The following is a 25,221-nucleotide window of genomic DNA, read 5'->3' as shown; positions in this document are numbered from 1 at the left end:
ACTGCAGGCGCACCCGCCCGCAACGACGGTAGCATCCCCCAGACACACCCAGACCACGCTGGATGTTAAGTCTCCTCTATCATTCAAACGCAAAAATAATATCACGGAAGGAATTGTCGACTTTTTTTATTGAAGTGGACGTGCCCTGTGTGTTTAAGAGTAAAAGCTTTAAGTTAATAGTCTATTCGTGTCTCAGCCACGAAGCTGAGCTTCAGCCTCGCTCTGTGCGAGGACATGCACAGAGCAGCTGAAATGATAGTGTCAGTCAGTTATTATAACATATGACAAAAACAATTGTCTCAATTATCTCTTGATTGATTTATTCTCAATAAATCAAGCCGTTTAGATTTTCTGAGCAATATGATGTCATATTGCTCATGCTCCGCCCACGACCACTGACGGACTGTCCCGTATTGGCATATTTCCCCCTCAGCCCTTTGCATACTGTCCACCCAGGCAGCACTTTACGTGTCTTGTGTCACACAGCACATGAAAGAGAGGGGTGGGGTGAGCAGTTGCTCATTATCATTTAAAGAGACATGCACCGGAATGGGTCGCTGTGAACAGAGCTGTTTTTGAGGAGGTAAAAAGGGTGTTGTTTTACACAACCATTGAGGAATTTTAACCAAAGTAGGCTATGTTACAAACTTTACATGAAGACCCTAAAGAATCATACAAACTTGTGTAAAATGGGCATCCGATGACCCCTTTAATACAACTCCGACTGTATTTGTCTGAAAGAAGAATGTCATGTAGACCTAGGATGGCTTGAGGGTGAGTAAATCATGGGGTAATTTTCATTTTTGGGTGAACTATCCCTTTAAAATATTGATAATTAATATTTTAATATAGGGCTATTTTCTCATTTTTTTTGTCACTTTAAATAAAGGTGTGGTTATTTTTCTTTTATTGGCTTGTAGTTCTTTAAATTCCGATTCAGTAAAATTATTGCATTTAATTTAAAAGTCTAATAATAATAATAATAATAATAATAATAATAATAATAATAATACAATTATACAAAATATTAATTTAAAATAAGAAATTAATAATTATTTCAAAAAAGTAATATTAGGTTTCAGTTTTCGTCGAAGTTCATCCAGAATTTTCGGTTTCGGGCCAGAAATTTCAGTTGTGTAAAATCCTTTATAAACAAATAATCCTTATTATTTGTGTAATTGTACTTTTCATATTTTTAGTATAGTGAAGGAATACAACTTTGTCAAATGTTTAATTTAGTTTCATATATAAACTGAGAAAGTTCTGTAAATTGAATTTAGCATTCAGCTGTGGAGGACGAAACTCCTGTCTTATTCTGTGTCTCTATATACAGCTGTCAGACGGGTTTTCTTTCTATTGTAAGTTAAATGAAACATGTTAATGAAACTCTTGGAGACTCTCGCAAGCTTTTGTCTTAGCAAGAGAGAGTCATGTCACTCCTGTTCTGGAGTCTCAGGGTTTGAATACATTTTTTCCCTTTCTCTTTTAATACAAGTTCCTAAACCTGTATACGAGTTTCCACCATCACAATGTAATCCCTCCCTCTTATAATGTATATATATTACTATGTTTGACTCAAGAAGTCAGAAGATGTTGGAATGACTGCAGCAACGACAAGCAATAAAGAACTTCTGCTTGGAAAACTTCCACCGTCTCCTGGTCTGAGCTTCTAACTTTTCTACAAAGAAAAAGTTCACAACAGATGGTGCCGTGACCCGGATAGAATTAACTTCACCAGAATCCAGAACTGGACTTCAACAAAGATCAACAAAGCTGAGTGAGTTCTGACTGAGTTCCAGCAACTTCGACCTCAACAAAGATCTTAACAAAGAATGAACATTTCTGACTGAAGTTCCAGCTGGAATCTTTCCATACAACCAAACCATTTGGTGAGTTTCACTCTATTCAAAGAACTGCTGAAGACCAGTACAAATCTCTGCGCCGTCAGAGAACAGTTATCAGACAGCTGCAGTGCTTGACTAACAAAGTTACCCTTTAAAAGTTTATTTTAAAGAAGAAAGTATAGACTCTACTTTGCTAGAGAAGGTATCCTCTAAAGTTTTTCTGTTAGAGATGAAATTTTATGCTCTGCTCCAGGCAGGGAAGATTAGCATTACGTGTTAATATTTTGATTTTACCCTCTGTTTCAGGCAGGGAAGATTAGCATTACGTGTTAATATTGAAAGTTACCCTCTGTTTCATACAGACAGGGAAGAACGTTTTACCCTCTGTTTCAGACAGGGAAGTTTAGCATCTTGTGCTACTGATTTAAATACCCTCTGTGCAGACAGGGAAGACTTAGACGAAGTTAAGTGTGAAGGGTTGGTAATTTGGAAGGTTAACAAGAATTGATCTGTGTTAACAAGTGTAACCTCTGCTGAACAGAGAAGTTTTTAGTTTTTGATTGTGTGATAAAATAGCTCACAAAATGTGTGAAAAAAACGCTAGACTGATTCCATCAACTGAGAAAGGTGGACTAGCTACCCCTTTATGGACAGACAGTGAGTTTAAGTCATTGTTAGGAGAGAACATGGACTCCATAGTGACTGAGTCAGTCAGATTGAATTTGACAAGGAAATTTGGTATTCACCCAGAAAAAGTATGTTCTATTGAAGAGTGTAAGAAGGTGTTAGGTGCATGTATCAGGAAGAGAAACCTAAAAGGCATTATCTGTTGCCAGAGAGAATTTAGCTTATCCACTGCACAAGAACAAGCTAGGTTTATAGCTAAGCTAAAAGAACAGAACGAACAATTGCACACTAAGGTGGGCCATAACAAGGCCTCAACCAAATGTGACTCAGAAGACACACAGTCAGATGAAACTTATCCTGATTTTCAAGCTTTCTTTGAAACAGATATAGCTCTCCAATCAGTAACTGATAAGCCTGTAAAAATTGCAGCAGCATCCTCTAAGGTCAACGCAGAGAAGCAACTCTGCTGTGAAGACTCCCTCATAGGCCTTCCCCATCCATTAGTCCATCCTCACCTCAATGTTCCTTTAGGTGTCAAAGGAATTAAGAAATAGGAAAAGATGGAACAACAATAGCAGACTCAGAAAAAGTTTACAACCCTAGTGTGTGAACAAACACTGCTCTCCTGTCTTTTGTTTTCTCTCTTCCTCTGTGCAGGTACCACTTGATGGATGTCCCGAGACTCATACGCACCGGCCTCCTCGCCTGCGTATGAAGACACAACCTCAAGAAACAACTAGACCCTCTTCCGAGCCAACTATCACCAAAGAAAAATACACAACGCAGAGACCCACATATGAAACCTTCAGTCATCCATCGACATGATCAAGATTGTCATACTACTACACATCATGAAGATCGCACAAAGTCCGGACTCCAGAAACAACATATTCTTAGAGCTGATGAATATGTCAAAAACGCCTTGTTTGCTGGAAAGAACGTTTGCATGTCACATCCGAAGATGGCTGCATTCCAGGACTCACTTGTGCACAAACATGGTGGTCCAACAAGACATTCTTGATCTTTCAGCAAAATTACACCAAGATGACAGAAGATAATTCTTCATGGTTCAGAAACTTGATTGGTAAACCCTGGCTGTGGATAAAGGAAATAGCAATTATGTTGTTGTTTGTTCTACTGGCGTACTATCTATGCGTCCACAGCATCAAGTGCTTCATTCAACAAATTAATCACGCCTCTCACGAGAAAATCACAGTTCCAACCAGAAAAGACTATTATCCGTAAGAACTTCACAAACCCTGATTGCATGTTTGTTTTCTGTGTCAGCATGCAATTACAGAAAAGCAAACACAGAGTGCATTATGTGCCTGTAACTATCACAAGTTACAAGAATGAATTTTTAATTGTTTAAATTTGTATATAGTGTGGGAGTTATTTAGAACTCCCAAAGGGGGAATTGAAGGAATACAACTTTGTCAAATGTTTAATTTAGTTTCATATATAAACTGAGAGAGTTCTGTAAATTGAATTTAGCATTCAGCTGTGGAGCACGAAACTCCTGTCTTATTCTGTGTCTCTATATACAGCTGTCAGACGGGTTTTCTTTCTATTGTAAGTTAAATGAAACATGTTAATGAAACTCTTGGAGACTCTCGCAAGCTTTTGTCTTAGCAAGAGAGAGTCCTGTCACTCCTGTTCTGGAGTCTCAGGGTTTGAATACATTTTTTCCCTTTCTCTGTTAATACAAGTTCCTAAACCTGTATACGAGTTTCCACCATCACAATGTAATCCCTCCCTCTTATAATGTATATATATTACAATGTTTGACTCAAGAAGTCAGACTAGGGCTGGACAATAATTCAATATCAATATATAGCGCAATATTTTTTTTTTCGATAACGGTGATATGATTTTTAAACACATTTTCGATATTTCTATATACATAGCAGCATTTGTCACTGACTGACGTTAGGCACGCAGCCGTCAGAAAGAGCAGAACACAATTGGCTACTTTCCTGATGACGTACACCACAGACACGCAGCCACTGCCCAGAACAGCGGATCTCCAACGCGGCAAGTTTCAGCCACAGAATGAGCGCCCCTGACTGCAATGCAAATGTGACTGAACGAGCTTCCACAAGTGAGGAGAAAGCATACAAAATAGCTGATAAGAGAGGAAAGACTAATTCAGTGGTGTTTTGGTGTTTCAGCGTGCTGCAAAATATGCCGGAGTGTGACTGCCGAGTTCGACTAGCAGCGGGAACACATCAAACGAGGATCAGGAGATAGACTGTGCCGATGCGCGCGTCCGCGGCCAGGAACATCGCGTCCACACTCTAAAAATAGCTCACCGAAAGTTCTAATGAGCAGGTATCGCTCCCTGTGAATGTCCTGACGTGCGCACACACACACGACGCGCAGAATCCAGTTCTCTTTCTTTAGCGCTTGAATAATAACACACACATTTATGCCAAAATGTCAGTTTTGTCAATTGTATCCTCACAAGAACAGTCTAAATGAGTTAAATAAAATCTTAAATGAAATTTAAGAGTAGCCAAATGAGAAAATTACATGCGTAAGATCCTCTCATCAGCGACAGATCTTAAAGGGACAGCAGCCAATTCTGTCTGTCAGTTAAGTTAACCAAAGAACAAAGGGGAACAGAGCAAATTACTCACTGATCTTGTCTAAAGAATGTGTGTAGCTTTAATAAGGATTAATCTATATTTAATTTATAATTTATGCAGTTCAGACTATTGGATAACCTTATTCAATTTCTGTATATTTCAGTTTTATTTACACACAAAACATTAATGGTGAACATTTTTGACTTTATAAAATGATTATCTCAAGTCTTGAAAAAAGTAAGACATTTTTGTTATACATAGTTTAGTAGCCTACTTTTATTTTTGGCAGAATTTATCATTATAATCAACTTAATTATTTCCTGGATTTTGTAACACCATAGTCCCTAAATTTATGTAAATGCAGGAAATGGGATTTAAATAGGGCTGGGCGATAAATCGATTTACTCGAATGTGTAGTTTACGCCGATTTTTTTTTAATGAAAATCGGTTTTCTCTTTAACAACCGCCGACGCTCCCATCTGGGCTGACGTAGTTCCGACCGGGCTCAGCGCTTGCCATGATAGAGATACACAAACAACATGGCAAATGAGCAGGACCGCAGCAGCAGAAGCATACCCACCGAAAACATTTAGGCTACAAGCTGAATCTGCAGGGCTGCCAACTCTCACGAGTTCACTGTGAGAGACGCAATTCTGTCACTTTTTACACGCTCTCACGCCACATCCATTTTCTCATGCAGAGAAAAATCGCGAAGCAAAGAGGACACTGACACCGACAGACAAGACAGAGCAGGTTACTATCGATATGAAACAGATTCTCAGCTCTCAGATTCTGTCAATTTTATTACAAAATTCAAACAATAAACACCGTTTTGGCGCTTGTAAATGTGACGTGAAAGAACGCTGGCAGATCTCAGTTCAAGCGGCATGTGAACCGATCATCTGTTACTCTTTACTACCAACTTACCGAAATGTAATAAAATCGATCGATCAGTGTTTTTCAACCGCGGAAAGATGTCCATAAAACAGCTGGAGAACAACATATGTTACGTAACTTTACATTTACCTCAGGATGGCTTTTAATGACCCATAGCACGCATGTTAGTTAGACGCATTATAAAATAAAAAACGCATTATATTTAATTTGAGTTAGTTTTAACCTTTAATAATACCAGCTGACAGGGCTCTCTGTATGTTTACAGCATTAGGAGATAAATTTTTTTTGGGAGAACAATTAATACATTAACATATCTACTGTACCTATTTATCCAAAGGAATTTATATTGAATCAAGATCAGAATCAAATCACAAGAATTGAAATTGTGAAATTTGTGTTAAGCAATAATAAAAACAGTAGCATACCAGTAAACTTAATAAAATTATGTTTACTTACCAAATAATTTGACAATCAAAATACACCTATTGTGAAGGTTTTTTTTTTTTTTTATTTTTTTTTTTTACACATTCCCCCCAATCCCAATCCACCCATTTTATTTTATGTTACATTTTCATTGTTTTCACAGACAGGGCCTGTCCTCTTGTCTTTTTGGCTTGTTGTTTTTGATTGCACTTTAATGGGGATCATATCCCAGAAGGGAATATTAAAACAAAATAAAGTTAAAACTTGTTTTGAACAATTTCTTTGTCATCTGCAAGTTTGATTTTAGGTAGGGAGAGAAAAAAATCGATTTAAATCGTAAATCGGATTTTTTTGTGAAAAAATCTGGGATTTTTTTTAGGCCATATCGCCCAGCCCTAGATTTAAATCGGAAAAAAATTCCCCCATTTTGTGTACCAAATGTTGCACAAATGTTATGGCAAATGTAAATTTAAAAACAGAAATGCATTGCCATTTTACATATTACATTGTCATTTTGCATATTACATTTCAAACTGAATATTGCTACCCATATGCTTTCATAGTCTTGTAGCAGGTATTGAGAAGACAATATTATTGTTATGATGGGTTATTTCATTGCTTTATGTAGTTTGTTATGGTGCAGTAGCGAAAGACTCCAGCAGATTTCATAGACTTGGCAAATTCATTTTTCAGAAGATTGTAGGAACAGACATCTGTTATGGGCATTCTTGGCAGTTTTTCTGAGGCTTTTATATTGTTCATATCGATATCGGAATTATATCGAATCGACCGACATTAAGAAATATATCGTGATATAAAATTTGGCCATATCGTCCAGCCCTAAGGCCCCGTCCACACTACTGCGTTTTCGTTTAAAAACGGAGAATTAAAACGAAAACGATCTCCGTCCACACCAGCGTTTTAGCTGCGTATTAGAATTGATCTCCGTCCACATTACTGAATGTGTAAAACGACTGAAAACTCGGATTACGTGACCATTCTCCAACACTGTGCATGCGCGTGCCGGTGTAAACAGGAAACGGATGGACTATTCCTCAGATTTGATGAGGAAGCAAGTACCGTTAGCTACCTCTGCAAAGATTAGAAAATGTCGAAGACCAGAGATTTCTTTTCATGGACCGCCGCTGCACACGGGGAATTGTCATAGATCGCTCGAATAATAGTTTGCCTCCGGCGCATGTAGGCAGTTATAGCATTGTAAAATGCAGAATTTGCTTGCACAACAGCTGCTAACAAAGACATCAAAGTCAGTAACGCTTGTAATTCGTTATCCATGTTGCACTCACTAACATCAGCTATGTAGTCCAGGATGTTTTTGTTTGTTTTCTTCCGGTGACGGGACATGTGATGGGTGGCTGACGAATCAGGGAAGGATACGTCATGGGTGATAACACCCAATCATAGAGCCGAGCGTGACCTTCTACGTCATCGTTTCTAAACTCCTCCGTTTTGTCCCGTCTACACTAAAACGCCCTCCGGAGATTCAAAACGAAAAACGGAGCTGCAGCGTTTCTAAACTTCTCCGTTTTGGGTCTTCGTTTTTCCCGTTTTAGTGTGGACGGGAGGTGCAAACGTAGCAAAAGGTCTCCGTTTTTAAACGAAAACGCAGTAGTGTGGAAGTCAGACGATGTTGGAATGACTGCAGCAATGACAAGCAATAAAGAACTTCTGCTTGGAAAACTTCCACCGTCTCCTGGTCTGAGCTTCTAACTTTTCTACAAAGAAAAAGTTCACAACAATAGTACAGCAAAACTACAGCGCTTTCAGTAGGCTTTTTTTATGGAGCTGTCAAAACTGGCAACTCTGACGTCATGCAATCAGTTTACAAACAACCCAGTCATATATGATAATGTTATTCAATTGTACATATAAAATTATTTTATTCATAGTTTCGTGCTTGTTTTTTTTCCCACCGGTTTCTGAATATTGCTTTAAAATTGTACATGCAAAATGTACACTTTGTGCGCTCTGGCGCCGACCCTGGCGATGTAACTCTTGTGGAAAATATAATAAAGAATACCAGTCACAGCCAAGTACCCCAGAGTGTAGTCTGGACGATAGGGCGGGACGACACATTTGGGCGGGACGACACATTTTGGGGGGACGACACATTTGGGCGGGACGACACATTTGGGCGGAGCACCATGTGTCGTCCCGCCCTATCGACACATGGTGCTCCGCCCACCGCCAATTTAATTGGTTTATAATTCCGCAATCTTATTGGTGTAGACAATTCAGGTCTGAGCATGCGCATTCCTTTATGTACGATTTTGTGAATGATTTGGCCGTATTAAAGAAATATTAAATGCTACATTTAATCGTATCTTATTATTGGTTTACCATGGTAATTTTAGTTAAGATCTATTGGCTAATGTTTTATTATACTTAAGACACAGAATAGATGAAGTTATGAACGCTCGGTGACGGCACCTGTACTACAGGGATATGTTTTACATTAGCGCGTCATTCACTTGGCTTCTTCATATTTCTATCAGGATCGGTGGATTAGCACAAACTCGGGATTTAAGAATGTAAGCAGCTGATTTTAAATTCTAAAGCACTACCGTTTTTTGTTGTCATTTTTTTAAACGAGATTTGTTGTCCAATGCTTGTATTATTTGGTACAAAGTGCAAATAAAATGTTTAATGGCAAACTTATGTTTCCTGGTTGTTTACCTGTTAATAAAATATGAGGGTCTTTATATTGGTTCTGTAAAGCCCCATGTTATAGTTTTTATAGATTCATGTTTTCTAATAAGTGTCAACCGGTTAACATGTACGACTGTCTATCTGTGACTGTGACATCATCAGGTATATTAAAAATCCATTTATGCATCCACCCCCGCATTGCGTATTCATGTTTTAATCTTTGTATATAGGCTACGGGATAAAAATGGTTTCAAATATTAACACTCACATATAGGCTAGCTGCATAACCATAAAAAAAACACTGCTGTAAATATGTGCAATTATAATATAATAAATAAAATACCCAGTAGAGAAGTAATATGAACATGTAGGCATATTGCTTATTATGCTCTTGAGCACATAAATTATAATATTTTCTTTAGATCGACATAATAACATCTGTTTTAGTAAAAAAAAATATATATTTATTTTTCAGTTCAGCGCTGCATGGTTTTTAATCCCATTGTACGAACCCAGTGGCCAGCGCTTGTATGCTATTTGGTAGCCTATATATTGTCTTATTTGTCACTGTGGTTTTGCTTTAAAATAAAATAAAACACACTTTCGGATGTATCCGATGTTTTAATGAAATACAGTGAATAATCATAATTTGTGTAAAATCCTGAGATTTGTGTTTATTCATTGATCCTAATGGAAAAACGAAGAAGCATAGACGAATGATGTAAAATTACTGAGACCTGCATGACATGAGGACAAATATTGTCTAAATCAGCATATAGAAATTATCTCTACTTTGATATGCCAGTAATTTCATGCAGTCATGCTCATTGCCTACTAAAAGAGGCACTGACTTATCGGCAGGGTAAATTAATATAGTATAGCTAGGCTAAATCTCAAACAGTGTATAATTTATCAGCAACATATTTCGTGATATCGCCGAGCCATAAAACTGCTCAATATTAAAGCTTACAATATGTCTTTTTGTAAAGCTGCTTTGAAACGCTATACGAATAAATTTGGACAGTAACTTCATCTAACTTTCGTAAGTTCATCAAAACATAATTGATCGTTACTGAAATCGCCACTTAATATAGTATGGCCAAACAGCGTCGTAGATCGTTCAAAACTCGTAACATAGACAGGTACATAAAAGAATGGCATGCTCATACCTCAAGCGTCTATGCCAATAAGATTGTATTGGTATTATAAACCAATAAAATCGGGTGTGGACATGTCGCCACGCCCCATTGTCGAGACTGCACTCTGGGGTTACTCGTCACAGCAGCAATCTTCGCCATGTTTAAAGTTTGTGGCAGGAAATCATAATTATCCCCGAACTTCCCAGTGATTTGAGAGCGTTGATCTCCCATTTTAACTAGGAAACTTGTATTTACGATACGTAAACGTGAAGGCATTAAATAATATTGTGAACTACACGCATGAAGTATTAATATGTGATGACAAACAATAAATCACACAAATGCTCTTACTATGGTATTTTGGGTAACAAATAGCTTTTAAGCTAATATCCTGGTAGTAAAATGCCACTTTAAGCACACTGAAGTACCATGTAAATGTACAGTATCAATACCATATCAAAGTACCATAGTAATTCCATCTTATCCCACCTCTACAACATGACAATCACATATCCTACGATGTTACCAGCTCAAATATGTTGCTGATGTTCTTCTGCTTATGGGCTGTTTGTGTGTTAGTCTTCATCTGCTCGTCTTCTTCTTTGTCATCTTCCTCAGTAAGTTTGAGCGCGTGTAAAGCGGCCTGAGCGCGCTGCTCGCCCTTCAGCCTACGCAGAGCACGACTCGACATGATGGACGTCAAATCAACTGACCTGTGATCAATAATCTCGCATTGACCCCAAATGTCTCATAAACTTAAGGATATTCAAGAGTAGACGCTATAGTCATATAGGAAACACGTGACGTCAATTTAAACGGAAGTGGGTGTGTTCAAAAATTAGGCGACCCGGATGTTATCTTCGTTCTTCTCATAGACGGTTCTATCCATAGATATCATATAGAGACTAGATGCCCTATTGGCCGCTGTGGCGCAAGAAATGCGGCCGCCGTATTAAGCAGGTCATACTCCTATTTGCGTTGCATAGCAGCAGTAGATTTCAGAGCACTGTGCAGCATATTCCTGCTCAAATCGGCGGACCATCACTCGGGGATTACTTTACACAAGTAAGATTTAACATTTAACATTACCGTACTATTAGTTGTATTTTGTGAACAAAATATTCAATGTGTCCTGTATCGTAGCTACGTGTATGACCTTTGCATCAAAAAAACCCTCGTGAAAATCCGTTCGGTTTTCAGTGAGATATGATTAATTAAATGCGCTGGCAGCTCATTGCACCAGCCAAACAGATTACACTGAGCGGAGCGGGTGACCGGTTTAAGATGGCGGCCCCATGGCTCGTCCGCGACAATAGGCAGTAGCGGTCGATAGGGCGTCTATCTATATGATGTCTATGGTTCTACCCATAGATATCATATAGAGACTAGATGCCCTATTGGCCGCTGAGCACCGAGAAATACGGCCGCCACCTTGAACCGGTCATACTCCTAGTTTCCTTGCGTGGCAGCAGATAAGATGCCAGAGCATTGTGGAGCATTTTCCTGTTCTAATCGCCGGACCATCGAAAATAGGGCTTTTCACAAGTAAGTCTTAACATTACTGTACTATTGGTTGTATTTTGTGAATAGAATATTACCAGATAACCGAGAAGGAGCAAGGATATTTGCTATTACTGTACTGAAATCGTTGTGAAATGCTGTTTAACTTAACGTTACTACATCAGCCGGTGTTCACCCGGCATGGAGAGGTGGGGTAACGTTAACTGTTAAAGTAATAATTACAAGAGCTTCTAGGTTATCAGATAAGCATTCAACTGCCCTGTTGTATAGGTTATTTGTGTTTGCGCACATGATATCAGGAAGCAATGTAATACACGCATGACAGCGATGCGCAAATTGAGTTACCCCTCCAACTTCTAGTGTTACGTTAACGTATATCTTATCACACGCGATTTGGCTATTGATATTACAGAAGTCCTGTGGTAAAATTACATTATTAACTTACTCCATCAACCCTTGTAAAGTTAATCCGAATAGGGCTTTAGTCTCGACATTTTCCCCTCCCACATCCACATACAATAAAAAAGGTATAGGCTTAATGTTGTCCGAATTTAATTTTTAAAAATTACTGATGCAAACACGTTGAAAAGCTTCTTCTCAATTTTTATTACAGGTGCCTGCGTTCGGTGGATTCGGTGGCTGCGTTCTGTGTGTGTGTGTGTGTGTGTGTGTGTGAGAGAGAGAGAGAGAGAGAGAGAGAGAGAGAGAGAGAGAGAGAGAGAGAGATGCAAACACGTTGAAAAGCTTCTTCTCAATTTTTATTACAGGTGCCTGCGTTCGGTGGATTCGGTGGCTGCGTTCTGTGTGTGTGTGTGTGTGTGTGTGTGTGTGTGTGTGTGTGTGTGTGTGTGAGAGAGAGAGAGAGAGAGAGAGAGAGAGAGAGAGAGAGAGAGAGAGAGAGAGAGAGAGAGAGAGAGAGAGAGAGAGAGAGAGAGAGAGAGAGAGAGAGAGAGAGAGAGAGAGAGAGTCTGTTCGTGTTTGTTTCTGTTCGTGTGTATGTGCGTGTCACAAATCATAAATTGTTTCTTCAACTTATTAAAATATCTTACTTTACTGCAACTACCTGTTTCTGCTTCTTTATTATATAGTGTGTGATTTATAAAATACATTATATCCTTCATCACACATAATGTGTCTGGTCACTTTATATCTTATATCAGAATATTATATTACTGTTAAGCCTACTAGGATATTAAAATACGCCGAACCATGTGTCCTGTATCATAGCTACATGAATGACCTTCGCAGCAAAAAAAACGCGTGAAAATCAGTTCAGTATCCTGTGAGATATGATTAATTTAATGCGCTGACAGCCCATTTCACCTGCCATTCAGATTACACTGAGCGGAGCGGATGACCGGTTTAAGATGGCGCCTCCTCGTCCGTGCCAATAGGCAGTAGCGGTCGATAGGGCGTCTATCTATATGATGTCTATGGTTCTACCCATAGACATAATAAATACATAGACGCCCTATTCGCCGCTTTGGAACGTTGCTGCGATACGTCAACGCGTCCGCCATTTTGCGGAGGGCAAGACTGCACTGTAAACAAATGCAAGTAAAAGGTGAGCTGCGGTTTTCTGGATAAAAACAAAAAAGAAAATTACATTTATCTACTGAAATCAGTTGATAAATGTAATTTTTGATTTTAATTTGATAAACGTATACGTGGTGTACAAAAAGTTCCATCTCTATTTATTTAAAATCTCGATAGTTAGACAGATTTATAAAACATTTTTTTAAATAAGGAATTGTCAAAGCTCCGGCTTGTCACGTAGGCTATCTGGCTTTTTATTCTTGGATAAGAATTGTGAAGATATAATTAATTAGACTAGAGACATCAGAGCCAGCGGCAAACGTCAGAAGCACTAGCCGAGGGAAGGCTGTTCCAGGCCGGGTACATGAGAGCGCTGAGCGCGCGCCGATCCCTTGATCTCAACTCCGAGACCGTCAGATCCAATTTTTAAATAGGCGCTATCTTTATAAATAAACCACATATTTGAGCTTTAAACAACTACATTGTCGACTGAAATACTATTAAAACTACATTTCGTGACACAATAACAGTAGTATTTTTAAATTTCGCGGCTTTTCTCCTCTGGACGTTACTATTACTAATTATATCATGACCAAATACAACCAGAAAAAAATGTTCAATCTTGCTTGTGAAAGATAATTCCTCGAGACCTGTTTTCAATTGTACGGCGATTTTTCCAGGCCAAAGCAGTACACGAAACAGGCATTTTTATCAATTCTCGCTATGAGAAGTATGAGAAAGTTGCCCTCCGCAAAATGGCGGCGCCGTTGACGCACGCTCCAGCAGCCAATAGGGTGTCTATGTATTTATTATGTCTATGGTTCTATCCACAGACATTACGCCGCTTTGGAACGTTGGGGTGCGATCAAGGGGGTAATCCATCAGGCGGAAGTTGAAACTGCCTCCGGGGGCGATATTTTTTTTCACAGGATGGTAGGGGAAGACTCATGAATATTCATTAGGGAACTCATGCCTGATTGGTCTTAACCCCAGTGACTGGTAGGTTTAGGGGCGGGGTTAGGGTTAGGTCATCTGACCCCCAATGACGGGTAGGTTTAGGGGCGGGGTTAGGGGGTAGGTCATCAGACCAATCAGACATGAGTTCCCTAATGAATATTAATTGAGTCTTCCCCTACCATCCTGTGAAAAAAAATATCGCCTCCGGGGGCCGCCATTGTAGCTGGCTATCACCTGCTGTTAGCATCCCATTGACTCCCATTCATTTTGGCGTCACTTTGACAGCGAATAACTTTACATCTGAGGCGTCCAAAGACTTCATTTGTCCATTATTTATTTCTAAAGAAACACGACAATGTATAAAAGGCTCCATTACTTTGTATCTTACGTTATAGCCCCGTAGAAGCCATTCTTGTAAAAATAGGCTAAAAATTGCGTCATAACCACGCGACTTCATGTCGCACAATAGAGACATTACCGTATAGACAGGAGGAGAAGCTCGCACAGTCTCGCAGGCGTACTGACGTTAAATTTTAAATAAATAAATATTAAGCAAAATGACAAAATAATTAATCAGAATACTTACCAAAAGTTGCTGCAGGTCGCGCTTCACCGTCTCTGTGTACGATTAACGTTGGGTGACTGTCTATGGGTGATTCAGATTTGTCTTGGCACAGCTACTAGAAGATTTACAACTGTCAGTCAGGTTGCTCACGTGACATCTACGTCATCAAGCTCAGTTTGAGCCTGCGCAGAACGCTTGGCTATCAGGAAGTGAGTACCCATGTTTGGCTTCAACTCTCTCCGTTGAAATCATTGACAGTAAAAGAAATGGACACAGCGACCCCGTTGATTTCAACGGAGAGAGTTGAAGCCAAACATGGGCACTCACTTCCTGATAGCCAAGCGTTCTGCGCAGGCTCAAACTGAGCTTGATGACGTAGATGTCACGTGAGCAACCTGACTGACAGTTGTAAATCTTCTAGTAGCTGTGCCAAGGATATTTGAAGTGTATTAACAGTAGCATTATGAGCAGAACACATGGGTATGCAGTATGAACAATATAGACAGATATGTGCAGTTTAATAACAGTAACATTTTAAGAGTAGTGTGGGTGTGTGTGGTTGACCCTGTCAAAGCAGCCCCATGGACGTGGTTATAATAATTAATTTAATATAACATATTACGCTATATAATTACAATATGACATGATAAAAGAAGTGGCTAAAATCGACTTTAAAATAGCCTACTTTAGGATTGTAATCGTTTGAGTAGCCTATCTGCAGTTCTAGTAATTTTAGTTAGTTAGTTTAGTTTATTTTGAACATGTTTATGTATATATCCATTAGATTTAAATATTTGGCTAGTACACACACACACACATAATACAATCAAACATAACAGATAAATAAATGCATGTAGGCTACAGCACAATCTTCCAAAATTATTAAAAATGATTCAAATATAGGCACATATGCAAATAATTTTTTCCCTTCTTTTTCGTTTCCTTCTACATCAAACAGAATAATAACCCATCCAAAAAATACTTCTTAGTATGAGCCCAGGAACCATATAATAATGTCCCCTCGAGTCATTTTCGTATCCATTCAATATTACATGACCATATAATATTCCAATATATAAAGAATTGTGAGCTAGGTGTAAAATCATGTAGTTTTGGCTAATAAATCACGGTCACAAACACTTGAACAAACCCGTTTTTCTTTATTTCACGTTATGTAGGCATTTTGTACATATGGCTTCCGAATGGGATCACATTCATCTTCAAGCGTAGATGTGTAAATAAATAAAGGAACAACGTTAACCGCGATAGACATTGAGATGTTTTTTTCTTCTTCCATTGCCTGTATAATTTCCTGATAATTAATTTCCCCATCCCCCGTAGGTGTAGTAGTAGATAAATAATTTAAAGTTCGTGGATAAATGTTACTTCATATGTATTCACTTGCCACATATCGAATTATTTCCAATTCCTCAAAAACGTTGTTTAAATATTTTTGTCGCGTTGCTTTTATGGACTCTATCTATGCCATGGGCTGACTTTAGACAGTAAAAGACTGCCTGCGAGACTGTGCGAGCTTCTCCTCCTGTCTATACGGTAATGTCTCTATTGTGCGACATAAAGTCGCGTGGTTATGACGCATTTTTTAGCCTATTTTTACAAGAATGGCTTCTACGGGGCCATAACGTAAGATACAAAGTAATGGAGCCTTTTATACATTGTCGTGTTTCTTTAGAAATAAATAATGGACAAATGGAGTCTTTGGACACCTCAGATGTAAAGTTATTCGCTGTCAAAGTGACGCCAAAATGAATGGGAGTCAATGGGATGCTAACAGCAGGTGATAGCCAGCTACAATGGCGGCCCCCGGAGGCAGCTTCAACTTCCGGCTGATGGATTACCCCCTTGGTTGAAATCAACGGGGTTGTCGCTACTCGATCCGTACCGGAAACACGATCTGTACTGCGCATGTGCGAAAACGCGTCTCCTTCCTGTCTGATGTCGAAACCATTTACGGCAGTTGTTGTTGTTCGACACTACCCGATCCGTATCGTAACCCTAGACAGTAAAAGACCGTAACTGAAGCCCCTTAACTGACTTTTATTTATCCTTTGTCATTTTATTGATTGTTTATTTATTTTATTATAACTTTAATTTATTTTCTTCTCCCTAAAGTTGTGTTATTCTACGTGCTCCGTTTCATGTTAACACTCATATATTTGTCAATTCTGTTTAAGCCAGTTATTGTTGTCAATTTTACATACAGGTGTGTATGTAGCCTCCTCTACAGAAGTAATATTGTAATATTTACAATATTACTACATGTAATATTTCATTTTGTAAAGGTTTGTTCTACTTATTGCAGCATACTTTAACAAATGTCTGCACTCAAGAAAAAACACAGAAACACTCAGAATAACATTATTTATTTATTAATAAATTAATTAATCCATACCTACCTCCATCCCTCCATCCATCCATCTATCTATCTACCCCTCCATCTATATCCCTCCCTCCCTCCATCCATCCATCTCTCCTCCCCTCCCTCCATCTCCCCTCCCTCCATCCCTCCTCACTTCCCTCCTCCCATCCCTCCTCCCTTCCCTCCATCCTCCCTCCTCCCTTCTCTCCATCATCCCTCCTCCCTCCCCAAGACACTCGCTCTCTCACAAGCTCTCTCGCTCGCTCTCTCTCTCACACACACACACACTTCCTCAATCCATCACACCCTCTCACTCGCTCTCACACACGCTCTCATTTGTGGAACATTATGCATTATCTGGGAATTTCGTTTTTTAACTTCAAAAATAACTTCAATAACTTCAAAATCATCTCCCATGGGACAGGCATTCATGACCTCTGGCAGACGTGGGTGTCGATTGAAGAGTAGGAAGTATGGACTGTGTCTAGTGGAGTACTGATCACATAGGAAGCTTCCCATTTACTATCAAATGTGTATTAAATGAAAAACTTCACCCTTAACATTAAATATTAAATAACTTCATCAATTCAGTTTTCCCGTCGACATCTAACTGTAGTTATAATAAATATAATAAGTAAACGTGTTAAGACCTGCTTTGCAGTGTTGATACCGTACACCACAGCAGGAAGGTGGAGGTCCCAGTCATTGTGGGTGTCATTAACATACTTTCTGAGACCACGCTTGATGTTTTGATTGGTTCTTTCATCCTGTACATATCAATGCATTTATAAAGTTGATGAATAACCAGCCCAGGCTCATATGGACCATATGGAGCTGGTTAAGTGATGCAAACTTCAGAATTTATTAGTTTAAAAATCATGCACTATGGTAAAAAGGGTTTTGAGGTCATAATATAAATTGTGCAAGGAGCCACGTGAAAACAAGTCATTGATCCATAATCTGCCCTTGTAATCATAATTGTGTATAAAAATTATTAAAAGTGCTTGCTATTTTACTGCCTCTAGTGTTAATTTCTGTTGGAAACTGCAGTGACATGTATAAATATTGCCACAAGAACGATTTTCTAATGAGCCTGTGTTGTGAATAACCATAAGACAACAATAGTTCTTCCAGGACAGATATCCTGTATAAGTCAAGTCAAGTCAAGTCACCTTTATTTATATAGCGCTTTTTACAATACAGATTGTATCAAAGCAGCTTCACAGTGATAACATGAAAATAATATAACAGAGTTTGTTTCTAAAAGAAAATTGAGTCAACGTCCACCTTAAGCAAGGCAGATCAATAATATTATTGAATATTAAATGTCCCCAACTAAGCAAGCCAAAAGCCAAGGCAACAGTGGCAAGGAACCAAAACTCCATCAGGTGACAGAATGGAGAAAAAAACCTTGGGAGAAACCAGACTCAGTCGGAGGGCCAGTTCTCCTCTGGCCAACGAAGGAACAGTGCATGATTTATGATTCGGGCAGCATTACAAGTCAGATTGGATCGGAACATTTAGAATATTTATCCATTTCCATCTTTTGGAAGTCCAAGTAATCACGCCGGTGTTGAGACGAGTTGTTGAGGATCAGTGCCGTCCACCATAGAGGGTCCATTTCGCCGGTGTTGAGTCGTCTCTTCACAGGCTTTGTGATTGGCGTATCTGAAGTCTCTGTGAAAGGCTGGATACAAACTGGAGCTGACGAACGCCGTTTTTCTCGGGACTCGCGTCCCGAGATAACAGCAGAAAAGCAAAAAGGGAAAATAATTAGCGTAGCTGCTGTTCATAATGATTTCCATAACACGGGCGTAAATGATAAAAAACATGAAGACAGTGATTCTTGCGTCCCAGAGTCACCCCCCTCCGTCCCCCACTCAACTCAGCCCTGCTTACTGACCTCTACATCCCTCCTGCTGCTGAGACCCAACCACAATCTCACAATCTCTCCGCAACCCAACCATACGCGCCGACCCGTTTGACTAAGGCTGTCGAGCCCCACTGTCGTCGTTAATGCAGGTTCAGTGGCAACGGTTCCGTATGGCATACCAACTACCGCAAAACACAATATCTACCCAACCACCCGTCATTCACGCAATATACACAGGAACGTAATGACTGTAAATACTATGCAACTTATACAAATAACCTACAGACTCCTCAAGTTTTATAATATTAAATGCATTTGATCTTATTCAGCAGTGGTATAAAAGGTAAGCATTATGTAAATGCTTGGCTAAAGAGATGCGTCTTTAATCTAGTTTTAAACTGGGACAGCGAGTCAGAGCTTCGAACAGTATCAGGAAGGCTATTCCAGAGTTTTGGAGCTAAATGTGAGAACGCCCTTCCTCCTTTAGTGGACTTAGATATCCTAGGAATGACCAGAAGCCTCGAATTTAGTGATCTTAAAGAACGTGATGGATTGTAGGGCGATAGAAGGTCCATTAAATACACAGGAGCTAAACCATTTAGGGCTTTATAGGTCAGTAATAGTACTTTGTAATTGATACGGAACTTAATAGGTAACCAGTGTAGAGATGATAAAATTGGTGTTATATGATCATATTTTCTTGACCTAGTAAGAACTCTAGCAGCTGCATTTTGCACTAACTGTAGCTTGTTTATTGAGGATGCAGGACAGCCAGCTAATATAGCATTACAATAATCTAGTCTCGAGGTCATAAATGCATGAACTAACTTTTCTGCATCAGAAACAGATAGCATGTTACGTAGCTTTGTAATGTTTCTAAGGTGGAAAAAGGTTGTTCTTGTAACATATGAAATATGATTTTCGAATGACAAGTTGCGGTCTAGTATAACACCCAGGTCTTTTACTGTAGTGGATAAAGTAACTGGACATCCTTCTATATTAAAGTTGTATTGTAAGTGAGTTTGTGGGTAGTTTTTTGGACCAATAAGTAATACCTCCGTTTTATCTGAATTTAGTAGCAGGAAATTACGTGTCATCCAGCATTTTATATCTTTGAGACACTCTGTCAAATTTGATAAGTTAGTATTTTCATCTGGCCGTGATGAAATATATAATTGAGTGTCATCAGCATAACAGTGGAAATTAATTGCATGTTTTCTTATAATATTACCAAGTGGCAGCATATATATTGAGAATAGCAGAGGGCCTAACACCGATCCTTGCGCCACTCCATATTCTACTGACGTTATCTTTGATTTTTCCCCATTTAAACAGACAAAATGATAACGGTCTGATAAGTACGATCTAAACCAGCTTAATGCCTGTCCCTGAACACCAGTGTAGTTTTGTAGTCGATCCAGGAGTATTTTATGATCGATAGTGTCGAACGCAGCGCTTAGATCGAGTAGAACTAGTATTGAGATACAGCCTTGGTCAGAAGCTAAAAGTAAATCATTTGTAATTTTAACTAGCGCAGTTTCTGTGCTATGATGCGGTCTGAATCCTGACTGGAATTTTTCATATATCTCATTTTCTTGCAAGAAAGAGCACAATTGAGCGGACACAATTTTTTCTAGTATTTTAGACATAAATGGAAGATTTGAAATGGGTCTGTAATTTGCTAAGTTATTTGGGTCTAATTGCGGTTTCTTAATGAGAGGTTTTATTACTGCCAGCTTGAATATTCTTGGAACATGACCTAAAAATAAAGACGAGTTAATAATATTGAGAAGAGGCTCTTCCACTACAGGTAACACTTCTTTCAGTAGTTTAGTGGGTATTGGATCTAATAAACATGTTGTTGGTTTCGATGCAATGATAAGTTTATTTAGCTCTTCCTGTCCTATAGTTGTAAAGCGGTGTAGTTGTTCTAGAGGGGCGATAATTGAGGCTGAATCATAAGACACCATAAAAGAGTGTACATTTACAATTGTGTTACGGATGCTTTCTATTTTCTCATTAAAGTAGTTCATAAAATCATTACTACTATACTGTAACGGAATATTTTGCTCTGGTGATGTCTGTATATTTGTTAGTCTAGCCACGGTGTTAAATAAAAACCTTGGATTATTTTGATTATTTTCTATTAGTTTGTGGAGATGCTCAACCCTGGCTGCTTTTAGAGCCTTTTTATAACGTGACATACTGTCTTTCCACGCGAATCTAAAGACCTCTAAATTAGTTTGTTTCCATTTACGCTCTAAGTTACGAGTTTCTCTCTTGATAACATGCGTAGCACTGTTGTACCAAGGTGCTTTAGTTTTCTCTCTAACCTTTTGTAATCTAATTGGTGCAACAATATCTAATGTACTTGAGAAAATGGTGCTCAAACTGCTAGTCATTTCCTCTAGTTCATCTGTTTGTTTGGGTTCACTGAGCAGCTGAGATAGATCAGGTAAGCTATTTAAGAATCTATCTATAGTGGTTGGAACGATTGTTCTGCCTGGTCGATAACGTGGCGCAACATGACAAATTTCAGCAGTACGTATTATACAAGTTACCATGTGATGATCAGTGAGATCGTCACTTTGCGGTATAATATCTATATCAGTTGGATTGGTTCCATATGATATAATTAAGTCTAGTGTATGATTTAGACGGTGAGTGGGACCACTGACGTTTTGCTTGACCCCAAAAGAGTTTAATAAATCTGTAAACGCAGTCCCTAACGCATCATTTGTGTTATCTACGTGTATGTTAAAATCTCCAACAATTATTGCTTTATCGGTATTGACCAATAGATCTGAGAGAAACTCTGCAAACTCTTTTAGGAAATCAGCATAGGGCCCTGGAGGTCTATATACAGTAGCCAAGGCTAGAGATAATAGGGATTTCTTTCTTACATCTAAGAGCGTAATATTTAGTACAAGTACTTCAAATGAATTAAACCTGTGACCTGTTTCCTGAATAACATTAAGAATATCTCTATAGATTGTTGCAACACCACCGCCACGACCGATCAGACGGGGCTCATGCTTATAACAGTATCCTGGTGGAGTGGACTCATTTAGACCGAAATAATCATTTGGTTTAAGCCAGGTTTCAGTAAGGCAAAGTACATCGAAGCTATTATCTGTGACCATTTCATTTACAATAACCGCCTTAGGTGTGAGCGATCTAATGTTTAGAAGACCTAGTTTTAGAAATTGTTTTTGTTCACTGATATTTAGATTTTCAGGTTTAATTACAATAAGATTTTCCCTAGATCCTACAGTAGATTTATTATATGGCCTCACTAAACGAGGAATAGACACAGTTTCTATATAATGTTCTACACTACTTATTTCAATTAATTTGGCACAGCAAAGACTGTGATTTGGACTTTGATTTTCTAGTCATATGGTGTGTAACGTCTTGGAGATGTTGTCCGACAGAACAGCCGCTCCGATTCTGCTGGGGTGCAGGCCATCAGCACGGTAGAGCCTAGGTCGCTCCCAGAACAGATTCCAATTATTTACAAAGAGCAGTTTCTGTTCATTACACCATGACATTAACCATTCATTTAGTGCAAATAATCTACTGAACCTTTCCTGTCCTTGTCGGTACGTGGGAAGCGGTCCAGACACGATGATCGTTGCCTCAGGCGCTGTGCTGCGTACCGTCTCGATCAGGCTCTTGTAGTCCTTCTTCAGAACCTCCGTCTGCCGCAGCCTGATGTCGTTTACTCCCGTGTGCAGCACTACTGCTCCGACGCGCTCGTCACCGTTCAGGATCTCGGGAACCTGTGCGGCGATATCAAGAACACGAGCACCAGGAAAGCAGTGAGTGCGCACCGTACCCTTACCTGAGGTAGCGCGGACATGACGGACCATGGAACTGCCGATGATCACGGCGTCGTCGCGTTCCGACTCGCGAAGGGGGGAGAAGCGGTTCCGGGTGGAGATCTCGAAGACCGGGAGGGGCGGAGAGGTTCTTGCTCTGGTCCTGGCTCGTGTCTTTCGCTGTGGGATCACCCAGGGTCCATGGTGTTGTGTCGGTGCCGGAGTGAATGATGCCAGAGATGATCGCGTCCTCCTGGGCAGAGAAACGCACGGAGTAGACGAAGTCGGAGTCAAAAAGTTACTAACCACTGACTTATGAGCATCGGCGCGTGACGTTTCAAGCGCTGATCGCCGATCCCGCAGCTCGGCTTGTTTCTCCAGCAGACCACGGATCTGTTTCTCCACCGATTCCAGCTCCAATCGTACCGAAATCAGCTCGAATGTGTCCTCACCTGCACTCAGAGGTAACGTTAGACACACATCCGATATGTTCGCCATTATAACAGATGAACAGTAAATTAGTAGTGATACTATCAATATCACTACTAATTTAGGAGTGAAATGCTGGATATAACCTGTATCCTTTCAGTGAAACGGGTGTAAAATAAGACGGTCGGTAGGCGCGAGGCCACGCGTGAAATGCTAGCGGACTAAAGGCTAGTAGCCGAGATTCGCAAAGTTGGATCTAAGTAGCGATATCAAAGTAATCCGATTGTTTTTTATAAGGAATAGTAGCGAGGATAAGTTCCCATGATATAAAAATAGAAAGTGCTTGTTTATAAATTAGTTGAAAAGAAGAAAAGCAAGGATTAATGAATCAATTCGACGGAGCTCCAAACACAAAACCCTAAAATAAAATAAGAGTTACCTGTCCGTTGGTCTGGGGATGGTAAGCACTGGAGACAGCATGTTTAATGTTCAGCGTACTGAAAATGCTGCTGTTGAGCTGCAAAGGGATCATCAGTTAAATTTGCAAGACTAGAGTAATTGCAGACAACAACACATATGTTGAGAGTGACTAGAGTAGGGGGAAAACAATTAAACCTTTACAAAACTTCACCTTGTTGACAAACTCCTTCCCTTGGTTGTTAATTATTTTTCTGACCGTGCCGAACAAGTACAACTTTTTGATTATTTTTGCAGACACCTCAGCTGCTGTCTTAGATTGCAGGGGCGCTGCAATCACCCACTTTGTGTACAGGTCTGTCATTGTAAGGACATACTTCTTGTTGCGTGCCGTTTCTGGCAGTGGTCCAATCAGATCCAAACCAATGACCTCCCAAGCTTCTTTTACCTGCTTGCCACAAAATTAGTATTAGTCAAATGCTGGTAAAACTGTACACAAGCTTGAGACTAGCTTGTTAGATTCATCAGTATGCTAAAACATTGTAAGCAGTACCTTAATGGAATGCAAGACTGGCACAACAGTCTTGATTGGGTCATTCAACTGGCAGCGGTGACAAGATCTGACCTAAAAAGCAACACATTTTTTGAACAAATTGTCTAGAAAAATAGCCAGTTGATGAGAGGCGCTATTAACTTTAAGTGACATGGCATCTGTGGCTTTAATATGTTAAGTCCATAATGCTACTGCAGTTGATACAAGTTGGTGATGATACAGTAGTCAACATTTGAAGTGGATAAAGACCTTTCATTAAAGTTATATGTGACTTTTGAATAATACCCGTTCTTGTCTTAGGACAACTTTGATTAACTTTTTTGATCCACTTTTGATCCAGAGACAACTTTTAAATCAAGGAGGTATCTAACAATCAAAGGTGGCAAAAGTAGACACATTCTTAAGTATAGATATAAGATACCCATTCTTTCACATCCTGGATAATTGTAGACCAATAGTAGCCAGCAACAACCCTGTTTTGAGTGCCTCTGACACCACTATGATTCCCAGTCCCAGGATTATTATGGCACTCTGTGAGAACACAGAACAGACCTCTTCTTTTCCTCTGACAGGACAACTAGCTGCATATACTGCATACTGGGGCCGATGTAGAAGAGTCTGTCGTCTGTTTTAAAAGGAAAAAAGAAAACGTCTGAAAGAGTTGAAGTTCAAAGTAAATAGAAAAATATCATATTACTATCTGATATCTGACAGGTTTAACTACATTAAAGTCACGTATTAATACCCAGATATGGGAGCTGAACAAGTACAGTTAAAATAACTTGATATTTTAAACAAATTTGTCCATTTAGAACATGAGGTTGTACCAGTCAGTCAGTTCTCTTCTATTTTTCATTATAAAATCTTCCGGTTCTTATACCCCCGGTATCACACAGACAAGGCCCAGAGAGTAAAATGCATATTTTAGCTGTTTTAACTGAAAGCAACAGCGATACGACATTATTGCGATACTCCCAAGAA

At 39.3% G+C, this 25,221-nt stretch overlaps 1 protein-coding gene and 1 long non-coding RNA gene across 6 annotated transcripts in view; both read right to left on the bottom strand.

Annotated features, from left to right (window-relative positions):
* tcf25 (TCF25 ribosome quality control complex subunit) overlaps positions 1–11,456 on the bottom strand; it is a 189,558-nt gene extending 178,102 nt beyond the window's left edge. For 3 of the 5 annotated variants that reach the window (XM_077248130.1, XM_077248132.1, XM_077248131.1), the window contains exon 1: positions 10,715–11,456. In XM_077248130.1, the coding sequence (XP_077104245.1) occupies positions 10,715–10,879 (165 nt within the window). In that variant the 5' untranslated portion in view covers positions 10,880–11,456. The remainder of the gene's footprint in view (positions 1–10,714) is intronic. The other 2 variants (XM_077248134.1, XM_077248133.1) reach the window with 2 other exon arrangements.
* Positions 11,457–23,907: 12,451 nt separating this feature from the next.
* On the bottom strand, positions 23,908–24,764 carry LOC143757403 (uncharacterized). The gene is made up of 3 exons (XR_013210502.1): positions 24,662–24,764; positions 24,241–24,312; positions 23,908–24,135 (listed from the first exon to the last, which is right to left on the bottom strand). It is a non-coding gene; the product is annotated as an uncharacterized LOC143757403 (long non-coding RNA).
* Between the last annotated feature and the right edge of the window lie 457 nt (positions 24,765–25,221).

Source organism: Siphateles boraxobius, unplaced genomic scaffold, assembly GCF_051911475.1.
Source record: "Siphateles boraxobius isolate OS27281-9 unplaced genomic scaffold, OSU_SipBor_1 30, whole genome shotgun sequence".
Lineage (NCBI taxonomy): Eukaryota > Metazoa > Chordata > Actinopteri > Cypriniformes > Leuciscidae > Siphateles > Siphateles boraxobius.
The sequence above is the reverse complement of the archived record's forward strand: the minus strand, read 5'-3'. Positions and strand labels throughout refer to the sequence as shown.